Below are 26,081 nucleotides of genomic sequence, written 5' to 3'. Positions count from 1 at the left end.
CTATTTCCCAGCAATGAGAGAACAGAGGACCCATCTGGCCCACAGCACAGGCAGAGCTTGCAAATGCTATACAAGATGCTCAGAAGAGGCAAATCTATAGATGCAGGAAGTAGATCAAGATCAGTGCATGCCAGGCTTTGGGACAAGGGTATAGGTCGGAAGGGAGAGCGACTGCTCAGTTTCCCAGATTGTTTTTTGCAACAACAGACTATTCTGGGATTAGATAGTGGCATCGGGTGAATGTGCTAAACACCACTGAGTTGAACACTGTGAAACTCTGAATTTCATGTGATAGAAATCACATCTACAAGGCCAATTGTAGACCCACAAAATACGTACAATTTTCAGTCAGGTAACTGCTGAGGACGGAGGGAAATAGAGCACCCACACTCTACTGGTAAGAGTGCCAAATGGCTGAAGAACAGCCTGTCAGTTCAAAGCAGACTCACCACTTAACCCAGAAATTCCACCCAGGAGAAATGAAAACCTGAGCACAATCTCTCTCTCTCTCTCTCTCTCTCTCTCTCTCTCTCTCTCCCTCCCTCCCTCCCTCCCTCCCTTTTCTCCCTCCCTCCCTTCCCTCTGCCCCTCCCTGCACAAATGCTGATGGCACCATTGTTCATAATAGCCCAGAAACAACCAAATAACTACCAACTACTGATTGATAAACAAAACGTTTATAAAGGGCATTATTTGAACACAAACAAAGAGTGAAGCCACAGCATGCCTAAACACTGAAAACATTTTAAGCAAAGGAAGTCAGTCACACAGGAGAACACACTGCCATGGTTCTACTCATATGAAGTATCCAGGAGTTAGGTGTGGACTCGGTGATTTTGAGAGACACTTACACCATCCTAGTTCCTTGATGTTTTCCAGAAATGACCTAAACCCAGAGTCACCTACCAGGATGGGAGGTGCAGGGTGGACAGGCCCTCTGTTTTGTTTTGGTTTTTAGGGCTTTAGGTTTCCAACCAAACCATCCAAATAAAGATAACTGAAATTAGCAGCATCGTAGAGGGTGGCTCCAGGAGTTAGGGGTCAGTGTCCTCGTTTGCCTTCTGTGATAAACACTACCCAAATGTGACTCGGGAAGGAAAGGGTTTATTTATTTGGCTTACATTTCCACACTGAATGCAGCTAGCAACCTGGGGGCAGGAATTGAAGCAGAGACCATGGAAGAACGTTGCTTGCTCCCAGATTCACCTTCAGCTAGCTACCTTTCTTTTCTTTCTTTTTTACCTAATGGGTTTTTGAGACAGGTTTTCTCTACCTAGCCCTGGCTGTGCTGGACCTTACTTTGTAAACCAGGTGGGCCTCAAACTCACAGAGATCTGCCTGTGTTTTCCCCCCATGGATTTCTGGGATTAATGCCCTGCATGCCACCACTCCCAGCCCCAGTTACCTTTTCTATACTTCCCAGAAGAATTTGCCCAGGGGTGGTACCACCCACAGGGGGTTGGGCCCTCCCACACTAACCATTAATCAGCCAAAATGCCCCATGGAGTTGCCTACAAGTCAATTTAATGGGGGACATTTTTACAGTTTAAGTTCTCTCTTTCCATAGGACCCTTGTTTATGCCAAATTGACAAAATAAAAACAAACAGCAACAACAACATAAAAGCTAACTTAGCACAGGGTTGAGTAAGGCTAAAGGCTGAGGTACGGGATTGCTTTTGAAAAATTGTCCTAGCGTTGTAATGGTTGCATAACTCCATAAATACACTTAAAGGCCATTAAGTAGTCCACTTTATTATTATTATTGACTTTCTGTTTCTGAGGCATTCTCACAAAGCCAATGGGGGGGGGGGGCGGGTGCAGTGGCTTCAAACTTGGTGTCTCGTCAAGCATCACTTAGAATTCCTGAACTTCCTGCTTCCAAACCATAGTGCTAGGATTATGGGGTACACCACCTGTTTGATTGGAAGTGAGACCCCCAACCCTCTAACACCCCTATATCCAAGAAGTCTAGAATGTTTGGAAGCATCACCCCAGCCCCTGGTCTGGGAGTTGCCTTGGTTGGACTCCAACTCCCAGTTTGCCTTGTGCTGACCCCTCCCTGGGGAGGATCAGGACCACTCCCACTGGCTATTTAGGCTCCCACCTGAAATAGGAAGACGTGGTTTGGTTTGCCTGGGCTCTTCTCCCCACTTTGCTGTCCCAGTCCACCCAAGAGTGCAGTATTTATTAAATGTGGACATTTTTAATTTAGTCTAATTGGAGTTATTTTGCGTCGGCGGAGAGGCTCTTAAGAATTTTCCTAACACCATCGTGTCTGGTTCATTGACTAGTAAATTAATACACATACATGTAATACATGAAGAAGGAGGACCTCTGGGTCCCTACCCCCAAGAGCTGCATCTGTTACTGGCTGCTGGGACATGGAAATTCGTTTCTCTTAGGAGTGTGGGCATGGGTAGGTTCCCAGTGCCTCAGAGGGCGACTTCTGCCCCCGTGCATGCAAATAGCACTAGTTGAATTCCGTGGGCCAAATAAATGATAAAAACCATTTGAAGTTGGAAGGGAGGTGTGATGGGATGAATCTTTGAGGGAGTTGATGGGTAGAGAGAAAAAGATGGGTATGATCGACATATATTGTATACAGGTATAAAAGTTTCAAAAAAGAGTGATGAATTGTATATGAATTTATTTCAACAAATCTTTTGGGAAAAGTAAGAACCTTAAGCAAAGTATCTAAGAAGCACTGTTGTGTGCTCTGGCCCACCCTCAAGTGCTGATGAGGCTTCAGGTCATTTCTGGAAAGGGTCAAGGAAGCAGATAACCCAAGACTCCTCCCAACGACTCTGGGTTTCCACAGACTTTGTACAATAAGCAGCCCTGAAAACTGGGGACCCTGGCTGCCTTTCAGGTGTAAATGGGGCAGCTGATCCGGGTTTGGACTCCAAGTCTGAAGAGTCACTAATGCCAGTTCCTAATATTCTCTGAGCTCTGGCTGCTGGGAAGTGGCCCCGGAGGGGCAGGTGGTACCCTACTGTGACCAGGAGGAGACTGGTTTTGCAGAGGAGCTGACAGCGTCTGTCTGCCGCCTTTGGAGAGGCGCCCAGACCGGTTCCACAGAAACCTAATAGCAGTTGCTCAGGTCTCCGCCCACTGCTACCCTCTGCTGGGCTATGCAAAAGAAAGACTTGGGCGGCAGAGACGCTGCAGAAGAGCCGGGTGATGACAGGCCAGTTGGCGGATCCTGGCCCTTCCTCCGATCCCGGTGGAGGGGCGTGGCCAGGACTGGCGCATGGGTGGGGTGAGGACTTGACTCCCTCTGGGATCACCACGCCCCCTCGCGGCTCTGCGGACCCCACCGTAAGGGGCACAAGGCGGTGCACTGGCGGGGCGGGGACTCCGGAAAGGTGACTAGTGCACACAAACAGGGCGACCCAGGAGCGAGCCCCTGGCGAGCTATCCCTACCCATGGCCGAGGAGCCAGAGCCAGACCTTGGGGCGGCCGACAACGCAGTGGAGCCTGCAGTGGAGATGCCAAGCTGGAAGTCGCCAGAGGACACAGACCCACAGGTAGGTGTTTTCCAGGGCCCGCAAAGGTTGCTTCTGGGCTACTTTATCGTGAGTTTGAAGAGTCCCATAGAGTTAAGTAAAAAGTGCTATTTTAGAGCCTGCTTAAACCCGGCAGGAGATGCTTTGTTTACCACCCCCCCCCCCCCCCCCCCCCGTGAGAGTCCTGCCTCCACTTCCTGTCTGAGGTGGGGGAAATGGAGAGGAACTAATTATTATGCAGACCCAGTACTTCTATATAAGAGATGCTTGTTTCATTTAACATGGCCTCAGGGCGATATCAGCTCCCCCATCCCCTCGGAGATCTCCAGAGAGGCCCTTCTTAAAGACTGGAATCTCAGGCTAGACCTAGAGGCCCCAGCAGTTCCTCGGCCAGCAGTCTTCTGGTAGACTAGGGATTAAGGCTGCCTGTATTGCTATCTCTCACCTCCTGATGCCCAGGAGTTGCTACGGAAAGTTTTTTTCCATTCCATTTTAGCCCGGAAGTTATGAGATCCGACACTACGGACCAGCCAAATGGGTCAGCACTTGTGTGGAGTCTATGGACTGGGATTCAGCCATCCAGACTGGCTTCACAAAACTGAATAGCTACATTCAAGGCAAAAATGAGAAAGGTAAAAGTACCCGCTGCAATCCTCAGGCTATTGAGTTTAAACTAGCGAAGAAATCCTCGTTTGTAATAGATGAATAACCAGACCATTGGAAACCTCATGTTACTGTATGGGATTGGCTTCAGGAAGCTTAGTGTAGCTGGAGGAAGGTGTTGCTGGGGTCTACCTTTTAATTCTATTCGTCCCCAGTTTTTGTTGGATGAAATGGGGCAAGGGGATTCTGTAACTAGGGAGAAATTCTTACCTATGTGGCAAGTGTCGCTAATAATTTGTGAATGTTAACTAGTGGTACCAGGGGACAGGGAGATGTACAGGAGCATGAACGGCAAGTCAGAACTCACTGGCTTCTCTCTCTTTCTCCCTCCCTCCCTCTCCCCTGCCCCCCCATGTGTGTATTTGTGTACGTATGTGTATAACTTTGCAGGTCTCTTAGCCTATAGGATCTCATTTTCTGAGGGGTAAAGAGAAAAATGATTGTCTCATGTTTCCTGTAATTTCTCCTTTATGTTTGAAAATAGAATTCATTAACCCCAGAATACAACACTACAGAAAACGGTGATGTAGATTATAAATAATTATCATTCCACCACTACCCTTTTTTTTTTCCAAAAAAAAATGAGACATTATCTCAGGGAGGCATATTTATATTGGTGCTATAAAGTAAGTCCAAAAAAATTCACATAAAGATAGCTTTTAAAATTCATATTAGCCATCAACACACTGAAGGTGATTTCCCTTTCCATGCTGCAGAGATGAAAATGAAGCTGACCGCTCCAGTGACGAGCTACGTGGAGCCCGGCTCAAGTCCTTTCAGTGAGTCTACCATTACCATTTCGCTGTGCGTCCCCTCCGAGCAGCAATCCGATCCCCCCAGGCCTTCTGAGTCAGATGTCTTCATTGAAGACAGAGCTGGGATGACCGTGTTTGTGCGGTAAGTGGTGGATAACTCAGGGCCCGCTGACCACCAGCCTGTTTCACCCGTGTGCACTTGGCATTTGCCCCCTGAGCAATTTCAGCAGGCTTTTCGCCTTTCCGTAAGCACAGCCTAATGCATTCATGGTGTTTTCCTACTGACTCGATTTTAAAATGTCACTATGGTCTACTGCAAGATACAGTCTATTTATTGAGAAGTCTATTATATACCTTCCATATAAAACATAGCACAAATTATATCACCCAGAGCATAGGGCCACCTTTCCCATAATCTAGGTAGACCTGAACAATAATACCTTCAAAAAAAAAAAAAGTATATGATGTTGCCTTAGTCTTTTTGAGCTGCCACAACAAATATTATAGACTTATAACAAATACTATAACTTATAACAAACATGCATTTGTGTTTTGTAGTTTTTTCTAAAAGCTGGGTTCAAGTTCAAGGCACTGAGAGTTTTAGTGACTGGCTAGGGACCGTTCTCTGGTTCATATGAGCACCTTGGAACCCCTGTGTAAGGGTAATGTTCCTTTTCATGAGGGTTCAACCCCCATGACTTAATCATCCTCCACAAGCTCTTAAAACCATCACGTTTGTGATTAGGAGTTCAGTATGAATTTTTGAGAGATCCAGACATTCAGTCCATAGCATTCTGTCCCGAGCACATGAACTTTGTGTCTTTCTCATATAAAATGCATTTGGTTCCATTCCATTAACCCAGGATGGAGTCAGACTTTCCTTTGGGCCACCAGCTCACAAATAACATGGAGACTTATTATTAATTATGAAAGCTTGGCCTTAGCCTAGGCTTTTCCCCAGCTAGCCCTTACAACTTCAATTAACTTGTCTCTATTTAATCTGCCTTCTGCCATGTGGCTCTCCTCGTTGCCGTATGTTCAACTTCTTCAGTATCTTGCTCGAATCTCTCCTAAACTCTTGCCTATTCTCTCCTGCTTAGCTCTTGGCAGTGTAGCTCTTTATTAAGCCAGTCACGGTGACACATCTTCACCCAGTGTAAACAAATATCCTGCAACACCAGAATCTTAGCTCATTTCAGCACTGACTCAGAAGACTCATTTAAATGTCATCCAAATGAAATCTGGCTGAGACACAAGGCATGATTCATCCCGAAGCAAATTCTCACCAGCTGTGGGCCGCTAAAGTCAAACAAGCTATGGGCTCCAGGGCACAACAACACTGTGGCATGCATGGGAGAGACATCCGCATCCCATATGGGGAACTAGTAATGGGCCTCAAGACCCAAATCTCAAAACTTTAATCTCTTTTTCTCAAGGCTTTGCCCCTCAGGTTCATTGGACTGGAGGCTGGACCTCCAAAGCTTTGCTAGACAAGGAGTAGGCCCTTGATGCCCCACACAGCTGTATCCCATGAGTTTGGGTGCTCCCAAGCCCAGCAAAGTTGTCATGGTGTAGAGCAGTGATTCTCAACCTGTGAGTCACAACCCCTTTGTGCAGGGGGGCAGAGAGATCACATATCAGAAATCCTGCATATCAGATATTTACAATTTATAACAGTAACAAAATTATAGTTATGAAGTAGCAGCAAAATAATTTTATGGTGGGGGTCACCTCAACATAAGGAACTGTATTAAAGGGTCACAGCATTAGGAAGGTTGAGGACTACTGTTTTAGCGTCACCTCCCTGTAGCTTCTACCAGGCTACAATCACATACCTCCCACAGTTCCATGAGGTATAGCTAGAGTGGGGACTGTCTGTGGTGGCCCAGCCCTTGCTACTGCCATCTGCCAGTGTGCCTCTCAGTATGGGGAGACATTGTCCACTAGAATAGACATGGTCTTTGCTCTTCTTTGCAGGATTATGTTTGAGCTGAGGCTGCCAGACCTGTTCTCTTGGTTTGGTTGGTTGGTTTTTGTTTTTGCATTGGCATATTTCTAAGAACACGTATACCAATGACACATATTAAAAATACTCTGTTTCTCACTTTTCACCTTCTAAGTAAAACCCACTGTCCTTCTATGTCCTGTACTTCAGCATGTCCGTGTGCTGCGGTGACTTCATCTGGGGAGGATACTTTTATGTTCTTGACTAAACTTTTATCCTTTTTCCCTTCCTGTCCCTGCAGCAGCTCCATCTGCTAATCTGTCCTGTCTCTCTGCCTATGTTCTTACTCAGATCTCATCAGGTTTCTCTCTACACAGCATCTTGTAGCATAGTCCCGGGAGGTCATGGGTTAATATACAAAGGCCTTGCTTCTGGCTTCAGCTCTCCTTTTGAACCTCATTTTATGCTTTCCTGTGACAGTGCTTTTCCTTTGTCCTTCCTTTGTTCAGGAAAACCATCCTTCATTCTAAGACCAACTCAGAAGACACCTATTAGCCTTTGGTCCTATCTCTGTTAAAATACTTTCTCAGGATATTCAGATAATGCTGTGAAAATGTTGATCTCTTTCATTTGACTACAAATGCGTAAACATCCAAATTATATTGTATTAATCTGTAATCCACTGTGTTCTCTGTGCTCCAGAAGAGGAAAAGGTGAAAGCATTTGGCTGAGTGTCTGAATTGGGTCTGTTGACACACTCTTATAGTCCCAGGTACTTGGCAGGCAGAGGCAGGAGTTAAACCTGAGAGTTCTGACACAGCCTGAGCAATTAAGACTCCATCTCAAAATATGCAGCAACCACAACAGAACAAAGAAACAAACGCAAGGAAGCCCAGCTTGATGGCACACTTCATAATACTAGCATTGGGGTGGCTGAGTTATAAAGATCATGAACTTGAAGTTAGTCCTGGTGACATAGTGTAGTCAGATTTTTCTTTGGGCCACCAACTCACAAGTGACATGGAGACATATTATTAATTATGAAAGCTTGGCCTTAGCTTAGGCTTGTCCCACTAATGCTTAGAACTTAAATTTACCTGTTTTTATTAATCTATGTTTTACCTACTAATCTGGGTTTTTTTTTAACCTTTCTTTCATCTTGTACCTCCTGTTTTCTGTCCATGTCTCCTGGCGTCTCCCCTGCGCCTCTGTCACCTCTTCCCCTTCCCTTCTCTCCCCCCAGAAGTCCCACCTGTCTCTCCTGCCTAGCGATTGGTTGTTCAGCTCTTTATTACACCAATCACAGTAAATACATCTTCACCCAGTATACACATATCCCACAACAACATAATGCCTCTAAGGGTTGCCTGAGCTATATAACAAAACTCCCTGATGTATAGTGACTTTCAGGGTAGCGTACGTTGTACGTAAGAGGGAAAGAAGGAAGGGAGAGAGAGGGGTGGAAGAGGAGTGATTGTCTGGGAGAGCTTCTATGTGGTTCTTTAAATTGAAGCATCAGTTTGTTTTTGGAAAGTTCCTAGTAATGTACATTTTAATAAGGTCCGAGGGTAACTTTTGTATATGTTAGTCCACCCAAGAAGATGCGGGTTCCAAATAAGTCCACGGATGGGACTGACGAGTGTTCCTGGGCCTCTCCTAGGTGAACCTCATGAGCCTAGCCATGCAGGTCAATGGCTGCCTGGAAGCCACTTCCTGCAGCTTTCAGGGTACCAGACCCTGCTGTTCGTCTCAGATCAGCATTGGTATCCATAGTAAAACCACTCATGCCCAGCCACTTTCTTCCCTGTAGGTCCTTTGACGGATTCTCCAGTGGCCAAAAGAATCAAGAACAACTTTTGACATTAGCAAACATTTTGAGGGAAGAAGGAAAGGTTTTCAATGAAAAGGTCTTTTATACTGCTAGCTACAGCAGTCCGTTCCAGTTACTCGATAGAAATAACGAGGTGTGGCTGATTCAGAAAAACGAGCCCTCCCAGGAAAACGAATAAGAAAATGAAGATCACTGCCAGGGGCAGAACTTCTGTCGAATGCAGACATCAGCAGCATCGTAAGTGAAGTATCTAGTGTCTTCATAATGTAAATACTTGATCTACAAGGTATCTGATATGTGACCCCCCCACACACACACACACAAAGGGGTCGCAGCTCACAGATTGAGAACCGCTATTCTAGGGTGTCTTACCCTAGACACCATACCGAATCATGCTTATTTCCAGTGTGCCTTTTGAGAAGCTTTATTTAAGTACAGGGTATATCAAGACAAATTTGAAATGGGTCATAGGTTAGATGGCCTCTATCTCCATGAGGATCCAGGGCAATGCCATGCCATTTTCTTCCTATTCACACAATCACCATCAAGTTGCCTTCTTCTGCTTGTATTTATGACATTTGAATGCTCTAACTTCCATGTAATAGCAAAAAAAAAAAAAAAAAAAAAAACAAACAAACCCATTAAAGATTTGTCCTGTGTAGAAATAAAATTACATTGGATACAAAAATATCTCTTTCTGCTGCCACTATTATGTTTTTCTGTTGAGTCTTTGTCCTGGTCCAGCTACTGGTCCCTGCATAAAGAAAACTCTTACCTTAAAGTGCTGACAAAATTTGGAGATAGAAAATAAATTGATGAAGTGGTGGGACTTCCTCTGCTACCTGACAGGTTTGCTTTCTGAAAAAAATACACACAAATACCTAATTTTAGTATCCACTTGAAGTTTTTCAAGTATTTCACGTAGTCTTTCTAGAGGTTTTAAGGAAATTCTTCCTCTTTCCAATGTGGGTTGGAAATCAAGGAGGTTGGAAAGTCTTGCTTCCTAGTGCTGTCAGGTCTCATGTTGGGAAGATCAAATCACCTTCCTGTTCCTGGCCGCTGTCTCACTCCAATGTAGGCTCCTGGGATGCTGGCTTTCAGAGCAGAGGTAAAGTAGGTTAGGTCTCGGGGACGTCCTGGTAATTAAATCGGCTCACAAGTGGCGCGGCTTTTACTTCTCATTGACTGTGTAAGCAGAGATGTACAGTCGCTTCCGGAGAAATAGTCACAGAGGAGGCTGAGGCGCCAGTAGATTGGACGCGGCTAAACAATGTATGAGATCTAACTTGACTGTCAGAAGGTATCTTTGTAAAATTAAACTCTCCAGGAGAACAGTGTTCTCAACGCTCCTCATGCTGCCATGTGGTGGTGACCACCCCCAACCATGAAATTATTTTCATTGCTACTTCATAACTGTAATTTTACTACATTTAGGAATCATCATATAAATACTTTTGGAGATAGAGTTTTTGTCAACGTTGTCCTGACCCATACGTAGGTTGAGAAGCGCTGCTCTAGACCACAATCTGCCCCCATAGTCGCTGGTTTTTACGTAGTTTATTCTGAATGCTTCGTCTGAATCTTCACAGTCAAACTGCAGAATAATCTACATGTGAGTATCAGTATTTTATAGAAGGGGAAAATGAGGCACAGCACTCGTAAGTAAGTTCCCCCAGACAAAACTGTAGGGACACACGTTGACCTGGTTCTTTCATTCCTCACCAGGCCAACTGAGCTTGCACAGAAACTTTGACACCATCATTTTTTATACAAAGCAAGCTATATTTCTGTTTTTTAAATGACTACAGATATGAAAATCTGTAATTTTTTAAATTCTCGGCATTATTTCCTTGAGTTGCATGTTGAATTTATTGATTCCTTACATATCTATGCTTGCCAAAAAGAAATGACTTTTATAGCATGGATATATATGCTCACTAGCTGGGAGATGCCTTTAGTCTCTCCTATTGACAAAAGTCCACAGTACTAACTTCTGCTGTTAGGAGGCAAATTATTTCCAGTATTTAACCTGCAGTCCTGTATGAAACATGCATAATTTCCATTTTAAATGAGAGGAACCCATTTCTGATGGCTAAAATGAAAAAATGTTTTTTTAAAAAAACCTGTGTTTTGCTCCCATTCAAGCTCAGCATATTCCATTTTCCTCTTTTCTTCCTTTAGAAGCTAAAACCATTTCAACCATAAATTGCTTGATCCAGACAGCATTTATTTTTCGCAGCAGTGAATTGGTTAATTTCATGCTGACCCTGACTGTGTAGCTTCTTTTGTGCTAACATTTCTTCTTGTGTCTTCCCTTCTCAATGGGACTTTTTTTTTTTAAGTCGTAGCCTTCCTTTTTGCTGTTGGTCTAGTTTTGCTCCATGAACAAGATCCTGTCTTCTCTGCAAACTCAGTACCTCCAATAGCTGCACCCAGAGTGGACTCCGAGTTTGGAAATATGATTCCCCAACAAGAAATTCCACTTTTTCCTTGACAGCTCCTGGCTTGCTTGCTCTTAGTACCCCCACCACCTTGCCTCTTTCTCTAGTTGCCCTGGAAAGAGTGACCAAAGGTGTCCTTGGAGCTTTGGGCCATAAGGCCACATCTCAGGAATTAAGGTGGCCGGTCCCATGTACCCTTTGCTTTCCACACAGTCATCTGTGTCTTCACAGGTGAGGCAAGTTTTTGAGAAGATATTTCATTGACAAGAATTCACTCAAACTCATAGCGTTCATTCATCTCTTTACAGTCACTACTTAGCTTCTTAAAAATCTCCAATCTGCCTCGTCCCAACACCCAAGCAGTTCCGTCACATGGCATTTATTTCCATGGTTCAGATCAGTATGGACTGTTGCTGGGACAATGCTCATGGTCCCTCATCATTGACTTGCTCTTCTTCAACATGAATTTATCTACTGAGTCCAGCTGCCTGCTGAAAACACAGTGGAGTTCCTGAAGGATGGGGGCCCTGTCTGAGGGGACTTTGCTTCCTAGACAGTGAGGAAGTTCAGTGAAATAAGATGACTTGAAATTATGGCATGTGCTATCAAGAGATGAGATGAGGGCTGCCGGGGAGAGAATTCCATCAGTAAAGTGTTTGCTATAGAAACAGGAGGACCTCCCTACAATGTTCACATTAAAATGAAGACAGACAAATGGGAGGGGGGAGGAAGCTGGATGTAGTGGTGGTATGTTCTTGGAAGCTCAGTGCTGGAGAATTGGAGACGAGCAGATCCTTAGTGTTCTCTGGCCAGCCACTAGGCTATTTGGTGAGTTCTAAGCAGTGAGGACTTGGCCTCAAAAACAAAAACAACAACAACAACAAAAAAAAAAACCAGAGTGAACATTCCCTGATGAAAAGACAGTCAAGGCTGTTCTCTGGCCTCCAAATGTACACCATATTCATACATACTCACATACACATATGTGCATGTTCACCTATAACTAAACACACACACACAGAGAGAAAGAGAGAGAGAGAGAGAGAGAAAGAGAGAGAGAGTTGAAATGAGCCCGTGAGACATGGAAGACTATGTGGCTGTCTCACAGCATGGCCAGGGAAGGTCTTTCTGAAGGAGAGCCCCAGGAGATGAGGATAATAACAGCCAGGGACCAGAGCATGCACCCTGGGTAGATGCGACAGTGGCAAAGGAAGAGGCTGTGTTCGGTGCCCACACTAAAATGCTGTCCATGCTGCTTGCTGAATGGACCAGCTTCTGGGGCACCAGCTCTTCGGATAAAGAAAACTGCTGACCTCACGTAGGGTTTTGGGAAACCTAGAGTCCAGGGATTAAAGGGCTTTCCAAAGCATTTATGGATTGAGCTGTGTAGCTAAAGAGGTGCAGTTACCAGGGCTGGGACGCTGCTGAGTGGCCTGTTTGCAAAGTGGTGTACTTACGTGAGGTTGGCATCGATCCTACTTGTGACTTGTTACTGTGACCCGAGAATGGCCACTTCTTTTCTGAAGTTTGGAGTTGTGGCAGAGATTCACCTTCAGATGGGCCAAGGGAGGGACCCAAAGCAGGAACATGAAGCAGAAATCATGGAGGGACACTTGCTGCCACTCCTAGCTGGCTCAGCTACCATTCTTGTACAGCCCAGGCTCACCTGCCCAGAGTTGGCACTGCTCATGGTAGGCTGGGCCTTCCTATGTCTGCTCAACTAGAAACCACGAAACTGTCCTCAGGCGCATGCTCACAGATCAATTTGAGGACGGCAACTTTTCAATTAAGATTCCCTCTTCCCAGGTGTGTCAAGTTGACAACTAAGATTAGCCATGCCCAATATACACAAGTGCCTAGGCCCTTCCCCCAGCACCTCAAGAAGCAAAGAAACAAAAATCCCAAGGACCTTACTTAGGTCAATTCTGAGAACCACTTAAAATTTCTGGGTGTGGAGCTTCACTCTTACATGCCTACTGATGAGGAGGTGGATTCGGGGAGAAGAGATCACTGCAGCATGGCCAGCCAGCTTAGTCTACTTCCCGGGTTTCGGGCCAATGGGAGCCACTGTCTCACAAGTTAAGGTGACAATACTTGAAGAACAACACGGGCTTCTGGCTTCCACATGCATGTACACACGTGAACTTGCAGATGTAGCACAGGCACTGATGTACACCCAAAATCAATTATTACAAGTCCTTCCCCCGTGGAGCCAAGCAGAAAAATCTAAAGGTCAAGTGTGGACTCCGTTGGTAAAACTAGCTAACTACCAACCAGCCAATCTCCAACCAGGCCAGGTCTGTGGAGCCCAGACAGAATCAAACATGGGAGGCTAAAACACAGTGAGGACAGCCCGATAGATAATCACCACCACCACCACCACCACCCCCTTTTCTTAAAGGCCAGATCTCTAACCCAGGCTGGTCTTGAATTCCTTGCTTTCATTCCTTCTCGGTTTCTAAAAGCAACTCACAGAAGACAGGGTTCACTTGGCCTTACCTTTCCAGAAAGATAAGAATCCAAGCATGGCAGGAAGAGGCAGGCATTGGGGCAGGAGCAGGAAGCTGAGCGTTCACATCTTCCAAAAGGCAGGAAGCAGAGTGAGCAGGAAGTGGCAAGTGGTCAAAGCCTGCCTCCAGTGATATACTTCATCCCGCAAGGCTCCTGAGCGTCCCCAAGGAGCACCACTAACTAGGGACAAAGTGGTCAGAGCTTTGAGACTAGGGACATTCTTATTTAAGCCACTATGCTGAATAGGACCTTGACTTTCTGCTCCTCTTACCTCTGCCAGCTGGGTACTGAGATTTCAGGACAGCATCACTGTTGTACAAAGGTATCCTCTGAGCCAAACTGCTGCCTTCTTCAGGAGTCTTACAACTGGGCTTATTGGACTGGTAATGTTCCCTCTCAGAAGGAAGGGAGAGGAAGGGTCATTACCCTCACCTGACTAGCCACGCCTCCCAACCAGTTGTATCCAATTCTGCCCTAATTGCTTGTGACCTGAGTCTCTGGGAGGGGCTAGAACATGTAGGTGGGGAAAGATGAGGGGAAGGGCTTCCACGGGGAAGGGAAGTTATCATCCCACCTGGGTGCAGACTTTCCAGGGTGGCTACTTTAAGGTCTCCCACACTCCTGCCTGTAAGTAAGGCTAAAAAAACTATTGACTCTCTACTGGGTAGGTAAAGTTTGAAAAAACCGAAGTTGGGGCCTCAGGAGAAGGAGTAGACATTGTCACTTCCCAGGGGATGACAGCAACAACTAATGCACCTAGTGTATGAGGTACTAGGGCTCAAATCTAAGCCTTGATGCACAGTAAGCAAGAATGCTAGCAGCTGACCTGCATCCGAGTCCCAGCCACACAATTTTGCCTCCCTAGAAGATTGTGAACATCTTAAGCCTCCAGGAGGACCACTTTCAGTTATTAAAATACAGAGCTACCCAAGCCTCCATCCTCTGTCCTAGCCCAAGGAAAGTCAGTGTGAAGCTCTTTCCCACATAGAGCAATAGGCAGGACTCAAGAACTGGCCCCGCCCCTTCTCTTGCCTTCTAGGTTTGTAACCAGACTTAAATTCCACCGTAACCTGCTGAGGCTGTGCGGGCTTGGATTAAGGACTAAAGGGCTATAATGCTGAAGATGCCGCAAAGCTGGCCCACCATGTCCTGGAAGTGGTCTGCTTGGGGAATCCTCCTGGGACTGCATTCTAAGGCAGCAGTTCTCAGCCTGGGTGTCATGACCCCCTTGGGGGTCGGATGAGCCTTTCACAGGGCCACTTCAGACCACTGGAGAACACAGATATTTATGTTATGATTTATAACAGTAGCAAAATTACAGTTATGTAGTAGTAACAAAATGATTTTATGGTTGGGGTCCCTATACCATGAGGAACTGTATTAAAGGGTCGCAGCCTTGGGAAGGTTGAGAACCACTCTTCTAAAGATACTTGATCAAAGACATCAGGTTTGTGACACTAAATAAGGTGGGGGGACTTCTTGGGATATCTTTCAGGAAACAGGATTTAGCACAATAAGAAAACCCAGAAGGCAGTTCAAACTCACAGCCTAGGGTGGCTCCTAAAAGCTTAGAAGTGACAGAAATATTGAAAGACCAAGATGTGGTGGCCACACAGCAGAGGACGGACCAGGGAAGGAGGCAGGCTAGAAAGGGGACACTGAGCTAGATGTCCCATCAGAGAATTCTGTTTGAGGGCAGGACTTCAATATCCACCAGGGCCGTGGTTAAGACACTGGAAGCAAAGACTGAGGTGGACCTCAGCTGGCTTATTGGAACAATGTGGATGATGAGACCACAATGGGTCAGGTATGATGGTAACTGAAGCAGCTAGGCGTGGTGACCATGTAATGGTGGTCAAGGGGGCGTGATCTGTAAAGTCTTGTGGAGATTCTTAGTAGAATGGACAAAATAGGAACCTAATCACAGATGTAGTTATCTTACATGCCTCAGTGGGGTTAGGAATGGATGAGAGATGGAGCAAGTGAGACCATACCCATTCATCAGGCAGTTTCCAAAGTGAAGTCCATTCTCTGGTCACAAGCTCAAGACTGAAGGGGTGTTGGATCCCAGGGGAAAGGTCATTGCGATAATTCAGCAAGTCTGTTTGTAAAAAGAACCTGCAAAGAACAAAGAGGCATCCTGGGCCCCTGCATGAATGAGCGAGCATTCAAAACCCAGAAATCTCAAGAAGTCGTTGCAGTTCTTCATCCTCATGAAATTGGGAGAAGCATATGGAAATTAGAACAGAAGGGTAATTCTAGACAAGGTTTAGCCTACAACAGCCTACAGCTGCTCCTTCCCTAGTCGTTTTTCTTTCTTTTTTTCTATTTTCATGTGCACATACAGTGTCCATGTGAAGCCCCACGGTTAATGTTGGGAACCATCCTGAACGACTCTTCCACCTTATTCACTGAACCACAGCCTCTCAGCCAAGCCTAGAATGTATGATATGGCTAATCTTACTTACCAGCTTCCCCCGGGGAGTTTGTCTCTGCCTTCCAAAGCTAGAATTCCAGGTGGCTGGCCAGCTCCGCCAAGCATGGATAAGGTCTCTGGGGACCCGAACTCTGGTCCTTATGTTTCATAAGCATTTTAACCACTGAGCCAGCTCCTTAGTTTTTGTTACAATTGACTTGACTCTGACCTGCTTGGCAGGTAAAGTAACCACATAGTGTTTTTCCTCTTGGGGAAAGGGTAGTCCTCTAAACCTCCTTTACCCCAACTATGGTAGTAAACAAACAAACAAACAAACAAAACAGTGTGATCTTGAGGAGTGCCTTTTAGGTGTCTTGTGGAGCAACATCTGCTTCTGGCTATAATGGGGAAAACAGGAACTCAATTTATACTTATATCTTAAAGCAAAATTCCAGACAAAATATGTAAAATAATTGTGTCTAGACACTGGCACTCACCGGGTATAGGATGTGATCTTTCAGAGAAGGAGGAAATGACATCTCCATGGGGACTGCCCAGGCTAATGTCTTCTAGGCATTTTCTAGGCAGCAAAGAAAGGATGGGGAGGCAGAAACCAGCCAAGGCAGTGGCTGGGAGGTGAGAGGCAGAAATCAGTGTCATGTTTTTCCTTGGGTTCACTTTCTTATTTAGCTTCTTTAGGTTCAGCAATTGTAGACTCCGTGACCCTTATTTATGGCTAGAAACCAATTGTGAGTTAGTACATCCCATGTTCATCTTTTTGGGTCTGGGTTACCTCACTCAGGATAGTGTTTTCTATTTCCATCCATTTGCATGCAAAATTCGAGAAGTCATTGTTTTTTACCGCAGCATAGTACTCTAATGTGTATATATTCCACACTTTCTTCATCCATTCTTCCATTGAAGGGCATCTAGGTTGTTTCCAGGTTCTGGCTATTACAAATAATACTGCTATGAACATAGTTGAACAAATGCTTTTGTCATACGATAGGGCATCTCTTGGGTATATTCCCAAGAGTGGTATTGCTGGGTCCAGGGGTAGGTTGATCCCGAATTTCCTGAGAAACCGAAACACTGATTTCCAAAGTGGTTGCACAAGATTGCATTCCCACCAGCAATGAATGAGGGTACCCCTTCCTCCACAGCCTCTCCAGCAAAGGCTATCATTGGTGTTTTTGATTTTAGCCATTCTGACAGGTGTAAGATGATATCTCAAAGTTGTTTTGATTTGCATTTCCCTGATTGCTAAGGAGGTTGAGCATGACCTTAAGTGTCTTTTGGCCATTTAAACTTCTTTTGTTGAGAATTCTCTGTTCAGTTCAGTGCCCCATTTTTTAATTGGGTTAATTAGCATTTTAAAGTCTAGTTTCTTGAGTTCTCTATATATTTTGGAGATCAGACCTTTGTCTGTTGCGGGGTTGGTGAAGATCTTCTCCCAGTCAGTAGGTTGCCTTTTTGTCTTAGTGACAGTGTCCTTTGCTTTACAGAAGCTTCTCAGTTTTAGTAGGTCCCATTTATTCAATGTTGCCCTTAATGTCTGTGCTGCTGGGGTTATACATAGGAAACGATCTCCTGTGCCCATCTGTTGTAGGGTACTTCCCACTTTCTCTTCTATCAGGTTCAGTGTGTTCGGACTGATATTGAGGTTTTTAATCCATTTGGACTTGAGTTTTGTGCATGGTGATAGATATGGGTCTATTTTCATTCTTCTACAGGTTGACATCCAGTTGTGCCAGCACCATTTGTTGAAGATGCTTTCTTTCTTCCATTGTATACTTTTAGCTCCTTTATTGAAAATGAGGTGTTCATAGGTTTGTGGGATAAAATCCAGGTCTTCTATACGATTCCATTGGTCGACTTCTCTGTTTTTATGCCAGTACCACACTGTTTTCATTACTGTAGCTCTGTAATAGAGTTTGAAGTCAGGGATGGTAATGCCTCCAGAAGATCCTTTATTGTATAGGATTGTTTTGGCTATCCTGGGTTTTTTGTTTTTCCACATAAAGTTGATTATTGTCTTCTCCAGATCTGGGAAGAATTTTGATGGGATTTTGATGGGGATTGCATTGAATCTATAGATTGCTTTTGGTAGAATTGCCATTTTTACTATGTTGATCCTCCCAATCCAAGAGCAAGGAAGATCCTTCCATTTTCTGGTGTCCTCTTCAATTTCCTTCTTCAAAGACTTAAAGTTCTTGTCAAATAGATCTTTCACTTCCTTGGTCAGAGTTACCCCAAGATATTTTATGCTATTTGTGGCTATCATGAAAGGTGATGCTTCTCTGATTTCCCTCTCTGCTTCCTTATCCTTAGTGTATAGGAAGGCAACTGAATTTTTATCAGCTGTAGGAGTTCTTTGGTAGAGTTTTTGGGGTCGCTTATGTATACCAGTTAGTTCCTTGGGCTGATGAGGATAGGGAACCTGGAATGACCCTATCCTATAGCAATACTGATGAATATCTTGCATATCACCATAGAACCTTCATCTGGTGATGGATGGAGATAGAGACAGAGACCCACATTGGAGCACTGGACTGAGCTCCCAAGGTCCCAATGAGGAGTGGAAGGAGGGAGAGATGAGCAAGGAAGTCAAGACCACGAGGGGTGCACCCACCCACTGAGACAGTGGGGCTGATCTACTGGGAGCTCACCAAGGCCAGCAGGACTGTGACTGAAAAAGCATGGGATAAAACTGGACTCTCTGAGCATGGCGAACAATGAGGGCTGATGAGAAGCCAAGGACAATGGCTCGGGGTTTTGATTCTACTACATGTTCTGGCTTTGTGGGAGCCTAGCCAGTTTGGATTTTCACCTTCCTAGACATGGACGGAAGGGGGAGGACCTTGGACTTTCCACAGGGCAGGGAACCCTGACTGCTCTTTGGACTGGAGAGGGAGGGGAAGAGGAGTGGGGGAAGGGAGAGAATGGTGGGAGGAGGGGGAGGGAAATGGGAGGCTGGGAGGAGGCGGAAATTTTTTTCTTTTTTTTTCCTTTTCTCAATTAAAAAGAAAAAAGAAATCAGTGTCATGGGAGACCAATGTTGGTGGAGTTTGTTTGGCATAGTAAGCACAATTAAAGGGGTGGATGGGCAGGAGTGGGGTGGGGGAGGAACGCAAAAACAAGCAAAAGCAACCCAGGGGGTAGAGCAAAATCAATAGAGAACATTCTTCTGTGGATCTTCTTGGGTAGTTAGTTGCACTTGTGATGGAGGAAGGTCATTGGCTAATAAAGGAACTGCCTTGGCCCATTTTATTGGTTAGAGGATAGGTGGGAGGAGTAAACAGAACAGAATACTGGGAGGAAGAGGAAGTGAGCTCAGAGACGCCACAGCTCTCCTCTCAGGAGCAGACGCCTGAGAGAGACGCCATGCCCCGCTCCCGGGATGAAGCTCCGACCCAGGATGGACATAGGCTAGAATCTTCCTGGTAAGCGCACCTTGAGGTGCCATACACAGATGATTAGAAATGGGCTAAATTAATATGTGAGAATTAGCCTGGAAGATAATGAGCCAAGCAGTGTTTAAAAGAATACAGTGTCCGTGTAATTATTTCGGGGCATAAGCTAGCCGGGCAGGCGGCTGGGGTGTTGGGGACGCAGCCCCGCCGCTGCCCTTATTACTTCACACTTGACTATGTGAAAGAATAAAAAGAAGTTACCCAAACTTAGAAGTTACCCAGACTGAAGAACCGGAAAGTAGCTTAGTAAGTAATTTACAGATCTTGGAACTGGAAGGAGTTTGTGTCCCCACTAAGTCAGAGTAGAAATAAGGTATGCTTAAGACATCAGGTAGAGTCCCCACGTGAATGCTGTCACAGTAGAGAGGTTGAGTTGTCCTTGGTTGAAAGGCTTCTTTGGAAGTGACAGATGTAAAGGAATTAGCCACCTGGGCCGTATGGTTTGGTAGATCCTGTGGTACCAGAGATATTTTTGGTAAAGAAAACAACAAATGGGGCTGGAGGGATGGCTCTGGCATTAAGTTCACTGGATGCTCCAATTCAATTTCCGGCAACCACATAGTGGTTCACAACCGTTTACAGTGGGATCTGATGCCCTCTTCTGGCATAAAGTTGTACATGCAGATAGAGCACTCATATATGTAAATTTTAAAAATTGAAAGGGAAGAAAATAACACCCAACAGACTGCATGTAATGTGTACTGAGTGTTAGATCAGAAGGGAGGGAGGTGGATCTGCCGGTAACGTGCTTGCTACACAAGCATGAGAACCTGGATTCAGAGCCCTGGTACCCACGTAAGAAGCTGGGTATGGCACTGTGCACCTGTCATCCCAGGACTGGGGACAGAGAAACAAGCAGATCTCTGATGCTCATTGACCAAGACAACCTCACTCAATCAAGTGCCAGGTTCAAAGAGAGACCCTGTCTCAAAAACTAAGATGGAGAGCAACTGAAGACATTCAACATCAAACCTCTGGCCTCCACATCCATGCACATCTGGTCCTAAAAGCAGGTTGTACTAACTATAAGACTGAACCAATAGCTTCTGGAATACCATAGGATGCTGGGGGAGATGGAAACATGGGACTGTAAGTGGTATGGTGCCCCTAACTGGTGTTACTTAGATCCTATAAGAATCATTGCATCATAGAGTTGGCAGAACTAGCAACACCTGTCCTAAGATACAAATGATGGAATGTCAGCAATATAAACATTTTATTTCCATGCAAGCTGAGACAAATATTCATGCACAGACAATGTGATCCATCTAGTATATTCTGCTTCCCTGGATACTAGCTGCAGAGAGCAGGGTATCGCCTGTGGGTGGAGAAAATGGAGACTCTGAAATGACCCCTTTTCTCTTTTGTTGTAATTCCTATAACGAACAGTTATGAAATGTCTAATATGAGACTCACTCATGAAAAGCAAGCCCACCCCATCCTCTTCTCAGATTTTTTGTTGATCTGTTGACTTCATGGATACAGGACTCCTGGATATGGAGAACAAGTGTGTGTGTGTGTGTGTGTGTGTGTGTGTGTGTGTGTGTGTATTCATTCTTGTCCCCATATTTCAATTAAAATTCTTCAGGCATACTCAGAGGATGGCATGCTGTTAAGACTGTTCTCAACAGACAGATCAAATACTCTAATTCTTAGAAAAATGAAGTGGACAATTAGCCCTGGTGCTTCTCTAGCTCTCGGGCATGAGAAGGGCCATCCACTCAGCTCTCATGAAGCTTGGAGTATGACCTAGGTGCAAAGCCAAGGACACGCCTTGGAGAATGACTTAGCCCACTAGCAGAAGTGGTCCTCACTCCAGGGAAGCAGCAAAGCCGAGGACACACCACAAGTCAAGATTCTTCTGTCCCTGTATGTTACCCACATCTGTGAAACCACATCCCTCCACAAACCACACCAGCTAGACCACAGGTCCACCCATCACTCAACACTTTCGAATGCCCACTTCAGGTGGGTTTCCCTATGTCTTTAGAGGCACTGCCCAAAGCCTGTGATGGTCTTTCTCCTTTCTGCCCCACCCCCAGCACCGTCTGGCTCTCACTGTTTTTCACTTCATATCCAGTCGAGGACTCAATGATTCTGTAGTGGAATAGCCACACAGAAAGTAGGAATAAAAATATCCAGGGGGATCAGGAATTAGTGGGAGAGAAGTAGGGAGAGATAGGGTATAAGGAAAAATATGTTCAACTTATAATAGGTACTTCATCAATAACTTAAAAAATTTTAAATGCACGTACAAACAAAAAAGTTTCAAATACTGACTTTACAAGTGTTTTATTCAAAACAAACTTAAAAAGCTAATAAATATCTTTAAAATGGGGATTTTAAAATCATTTTCTAATTAGTTCTAATGCTCCTCATCTTGCCTTCAAACAAATATTGATATATTAAGTTCAGGATTTCTGATAACCACATACATTCTAACTTTTTTAACAACACCATTTTAACTTTTATTGTACACAAGTGTTCTGCCTGCATGCCAGAAGAGGGCACCAGGTCTCATTATAGATGGCTGTTAGCCACCATGTGGTTGTTGGGAATTGAACTCAGGACCTCTGGAAGAGCAGCCAGTGCCCTTAACCTCTGAGCCATCTCCCCAGCACCATTCTCATATTTTCTTTTAGGTATGCAGAACCCAACATATAAGCTTTCTAAGATTCACAAGAAATGATCTGTGTGCCCCGGGTCGTGGAAAATAGACCCAGAGGATTAAAAATAAAAATCCCTGTGGTCATGTGTCAAGCTGCCATTTGTGGCTGTGAGAAGAGCTCTGTTTTCTACAGAGGGTGAGAGTTGTTTTCTTCCTTCCCACAAGGATGTACGTCCAACACTACCAAGGGTTCTGTATAGGACACCTTGTGGTGCTTTGGCCTGTGTGGTTTAACTTCCACATATTGTCACAAGCTGTCATTGGTGGCTACAGAAGCTTGGTGTAACCACTAGTTTAATCTGGATATACAACAACCTGGGACAGAACAAGGGGCACAAGGGCATTATGGTAAACAAACACTTTGCACACTTTTATCTCATTTCTCAAGCATGTTGAAATTCTGATGGGAAGAACCTGGAAAGGACTCAGCTCATAAACAAATACAAATAATAATAATAATAAAAACCCACACAAATCAAATGGTGCAAAAAAATCTTTTTAATCTAAAAACTCATTTCCCGGGGCTAATTAATAGCCAAGCCCTACCAATTTTATCTGTTTCTTTCACTAACAAGAGTCAGCATTTTCTTCAAAGTGAGATAATATATAATAGATTTTGGTAAACCTAAGTTAGGACATGATGCTGCAAGCAGTTCAAGGGGAGTAAAAATAGCTGTATTATTTTTCTTTGGTATAACCAAAAGGAGATCCAGAAGTTAGCAAATGTTAACATTTCAAGTGACAAACGGTCACACGGAAGTTTAAAGTCTGGTGTTAAAACAAAACTCTCTGTAAAGGGAAAGCTCCGCCCACAGCTCTACAGTGCACGTTTTCTGAATTAATTCTGAAAATATTTCATTTACTAAGCAGGAAACAATACCAGCAGCATCACTCACTACCCTACCCTCCTCTCAGAGACCCTGCTCTTCTTGGCTCTCTCGCGGCATTCTACTACCCCGTCACCTCAGCTGGTGGAGGGCTTGGTTGCAACTCGAGGGAATTCATGTAAAAAACAAAACAAAACAAAAAGCATCCACCCATGCTTCTGACATCAGTCTAGAAGTGTGTGCAGTTGGCACAAGACACGGCCTCAACACTTCAACTTGGGTTATTTTTACAAAAGAAGGAGCAGGAGGAAGGAGCAGCCAAGGCAGCCTCAGCAGCGGCAGCAGCAATAGCAAAGCCCCTCCCCCGGAAAAGTACCTGAACCAATGAGTTGCTTAGCCATTTCCCAGCCTCTCCCTGGCTTCCATGAGTTCCATGTTTAGAACCAGCCCCACTGCCTCTTAGAAGTAACAGCTTCGAATCTCTCCTCAGTGAACTTACTCATTCCCATACCCATAATGCTTTGAAAGCAGTTACCATCATCTCCATGACGGTCTACCTTAGCTCTGACTTTTTCTCCTATTTCTATACACAATGTTAGTGTGTGTACGTGTTAGAATGAAGTGTTCAAAATGCACATATCCACACACCCGGCATTTTTGAGAAAAACAAACAAACGACAAAAATCTTCCCCAGGAAGCACTTTCAGAAGTTGAAGCTTCTACTTGCTTTTTAAGCCACGTGGCGAGTGAGTCCTAAATGACCCGCAAGGCCGAGACATCTCCAACACCAATGCTGAGTGGGGTCCCCACAAGCCAGGAAAAGGCCACAGAGACTTCCGAGAATGATACACTTCCCTCTAACCTCAATCAAGAGAGGCAGGTTCTGACCCTAACTCTTCAGTACGCCCACAGTGCTCTGAGAGACCTTTGTCCTCTGCCCTTCCTATTCCATCCACAGAGCTGGACTCCTCCCTACACAGCAGGATGTCCCGGTCCACCTTCTGCCCCTCCAGTCTGTCCAGAGAGCATCCCCTGGCAGCATCCAGGGTCCTGTGCGGTTTGTTGTCTGCTGGCTCGGCAGGTTCCCCCTCGCCCTCGGAGATGACGGTCATCGGGCTGCTCTGGATGCGGTTCCGCAGGCTGTACCTGCTGCTGGCCGCAGAGGGTGGCGTCCGGCTGCGGCTGTAGCGAGCGCCTGAAAAGGACAGACTCCGAGGCATCAGGCCTTCGTTCTTGGCCCACTCCTCCGGGGCCCTCCTGTTTTTGTTGGGGGAGCAGCTAGATGGGCTGTCTGGGACATCTGGCGCAGGCTCCGACCTGGATCTCTGGAATCGGGGGTCGGTGGACTTGAGCATCTCCGCAGCTGACATGCGAGCGCTGGTGTCCGAGCGACTCCCCTTCTTTAGCAGCAGAGCTTTGAAGTTGTCACTGCTGGTGGCGCTCTTTTTCATGCTTCTCTGAATGGAGCCGACTTGCTTTGGAGAGGCCAGGCTAGGGGCGGCACCTGTGGGGGTCACTGGCGGGGAGGGAGAGTGATTTCGGGTGTGATCATCTTCTGAGTCTTTCCGGCCAAGGACTTTCCTTTTGGATCTACAATAAAACAAAATTGAGATTGAAAGTCAATCCTTAGCAACCCTTACGGCAATCACCTGTCATCTTCCTGTCCCACCTTGTGCAAGTCACAGACAGAGAGACAGACAGACACACACACACTCGAATCATTAAAGAGGAGCCCAAGAGCTCCTCTGATATTATTTGCCACCGATCAGGGCACCAGATGCTCCCACCCCCATGAAGTGTGCCGAAAGTATTTTTGTTCAATACTTCTGCACAATGGTCAACAGGAGCAGCGAATGAAGTAAGAACAGCTTCAGATTTTTGGAGCTGGAAAAGGGTTTGCAAAGGGTCTAGTCTAATCGTGGATTAAAAAAGAAACCGAAGTCTAGACAACTATCACCCCACCACCCACCCACACACCCACACAGACGTACTTAGTACAACTCAAGTCTTGAGCCCTTCTTCACATGTAAATACCCATCTCTGCCGCTTACAATGATTGCTGCCGGAGCAACTCTGCCTTCCTGGTCTTCTAGACACTAGCCTGTTTTGATTTGCTTTTAAATGGTCAGAGGGTGCTGAGACACAAAAGGCCACAGCCATACTCTCTGAAATTTAGGGCCTTTAATTGTAGATAATAGAACTAAAAGAGATGGCGAGATTTAAAAAACAAACAAACAATGACTGCTATTTCTCAGGGGGCAGCTGCCTCTGACAAAGTGAGTTAAATTTAAACTTCTGTTGTCTGTGCATTCTGTGTGTGTGTGTGTGTGTGTGTGTGTGTGTATGCGCGCGCGTGTGTTGTGTTTTTAAAGATGATGGCTATAACCGGCATTTAAATAGTTAACAATGGCTTAAAGTCTAATTGCTTCAATAAATATTAAAGTTTCACACCTCAACTGGAGTTCTACGCTTTCCATCTGGCCTTCAATCTGAAGAGAATTGATTTGCATGATAAAACTGGAAAGCTACGCTCCAGTTTGGGGAGTCTTTATATGACATTATGGATAGGGGTGCTGAGGGACACGAATGGAAAGTTCTAGGTGTCCCAGCCTTCAGGTGGACTTGGATTACATCGGCTAATTCGCTATTAATCCCGACAACAGAAACCGGCATATAACTGAGCTCTCTCTTTTCAGTCCACCCCTGAGGCTACTTGGCCTTTAATTTTGTCCCATGTGTGCAGAGAATCATACAAAACGGGCTGGTTTCTGTATTTGTCATAGATGGCACTGTCCCCAAAGCAGAAGCCACACATTCTCCAAAATAAAATATAGAAGGGACCTTTGAAATATTTTTAGGAAAAAAAATCTGCAGTGATTTGGGCTCCACAACAGTTGGAGTTCCTTGAGACCGGGTATTTGGTACACACAGCTACTTGGCAACACACATCCCTGCGGCTTGTGATTATAAATACAGATTCCTATATATTTAGAAACCCAGTGCATTCCATCCTAGATGAAAGACATTAGGTCTCAGAAGAATT

The 26,081-nt window shown here is 45.2% G+C and overlaps 2 protein-coding genes across 5 annotated transcripts in view; one reads left to right on the top strand and one right to left on the bottom strand.

Annotated features, from left to right (window-relative positions):
* Positions 1-3,307: 3,307 nt before the first annotated feature.
* Positions 3,308-9,318, top strand: Hebp2 (heme binding protein 2). The gene is made up of 4 exons (XM_041654399.1): positions 3,308-3,529; positions 4,005-4,140; positions 4,888-5,068; positions 8,682-9,318. Exons 1-4 carry the CDS (start codon positions 3,428-3,430, stop codon positions 8,878-8,880), a joined length of 618 nt encoding a protein of 205 aa, XP_041510333.1. The 5' UTR covers positions 3,308-3,427; the 3' UTR covers positions 8,881-9,318.
* Positions 9,319-21,825: 12,507 nt separating this feature from the next.
* Positions 21,826-26,081, bottom strand: part of Nhsl1 (NHS like 1) — a 132,339-nt gene continuing 128,083 nt past the window's right edge. For all 4 annotated transcript variants that reach the window (XM_041653423.1, XM_041653422.1, XM_041653425.1 and 1 more), the window contains one exon: positions 21,826-24,628. In XM_041653423.1, the coding sequence (XP_041509357.1) occupies positions 23,902-24,628 (727 nt within the window). In that variant the 3' untranslated portion in view covers positions 21,826-23,901. The remainder of the gene's footprint in view (positions 24,629-26,081) is intronic.

Source organism: Microtus oregoni, unplaced genomic scaffold (genome assembly GCF_018167655.1).
Source record: "Microtus oregoni isolate MIOR12 unplaced genomic scaffold, Mior012 000006F_ref0000085, whole genome shotgun sequence".
Lineage (NCBI taxonomy): Eukaryota > Metazoa > Chordata > Mammalia > Rodentia > Cricetidae > Microtus > Microtus oregoni.
The sequence above is the reverse complement of the archived record's forward strand: the minus strand, read 5'-3'. Positions and strand labels throughout refer to the sequence as shown.

Excerpts from the sequence above, each read along its gene's own strand:
- Hebp2 (XM_041654399.1), top strand. The coding sequence starts at position 3,428 with ATGGCCGAGGAGCCAGAGCCAGACCTTGGGGCGGCCGACAACGCAGTG. Across the intron at positions 3,530-4,004 it reads CAGAGGACACAGACCCACAG|CCCGGAAGTTATGAGATCCG; the intron begins GTAGGTGTTTTC and ends ATTCCATTTTAG. Across the intron at positions 5,069-8,681 it reads GGGATGACCGTGTTTGTGCG|GTCCTTTGACGGATTCTCCA; the intron begins GTAAGTGGTGGA and ends TCTTCCCTGTAG.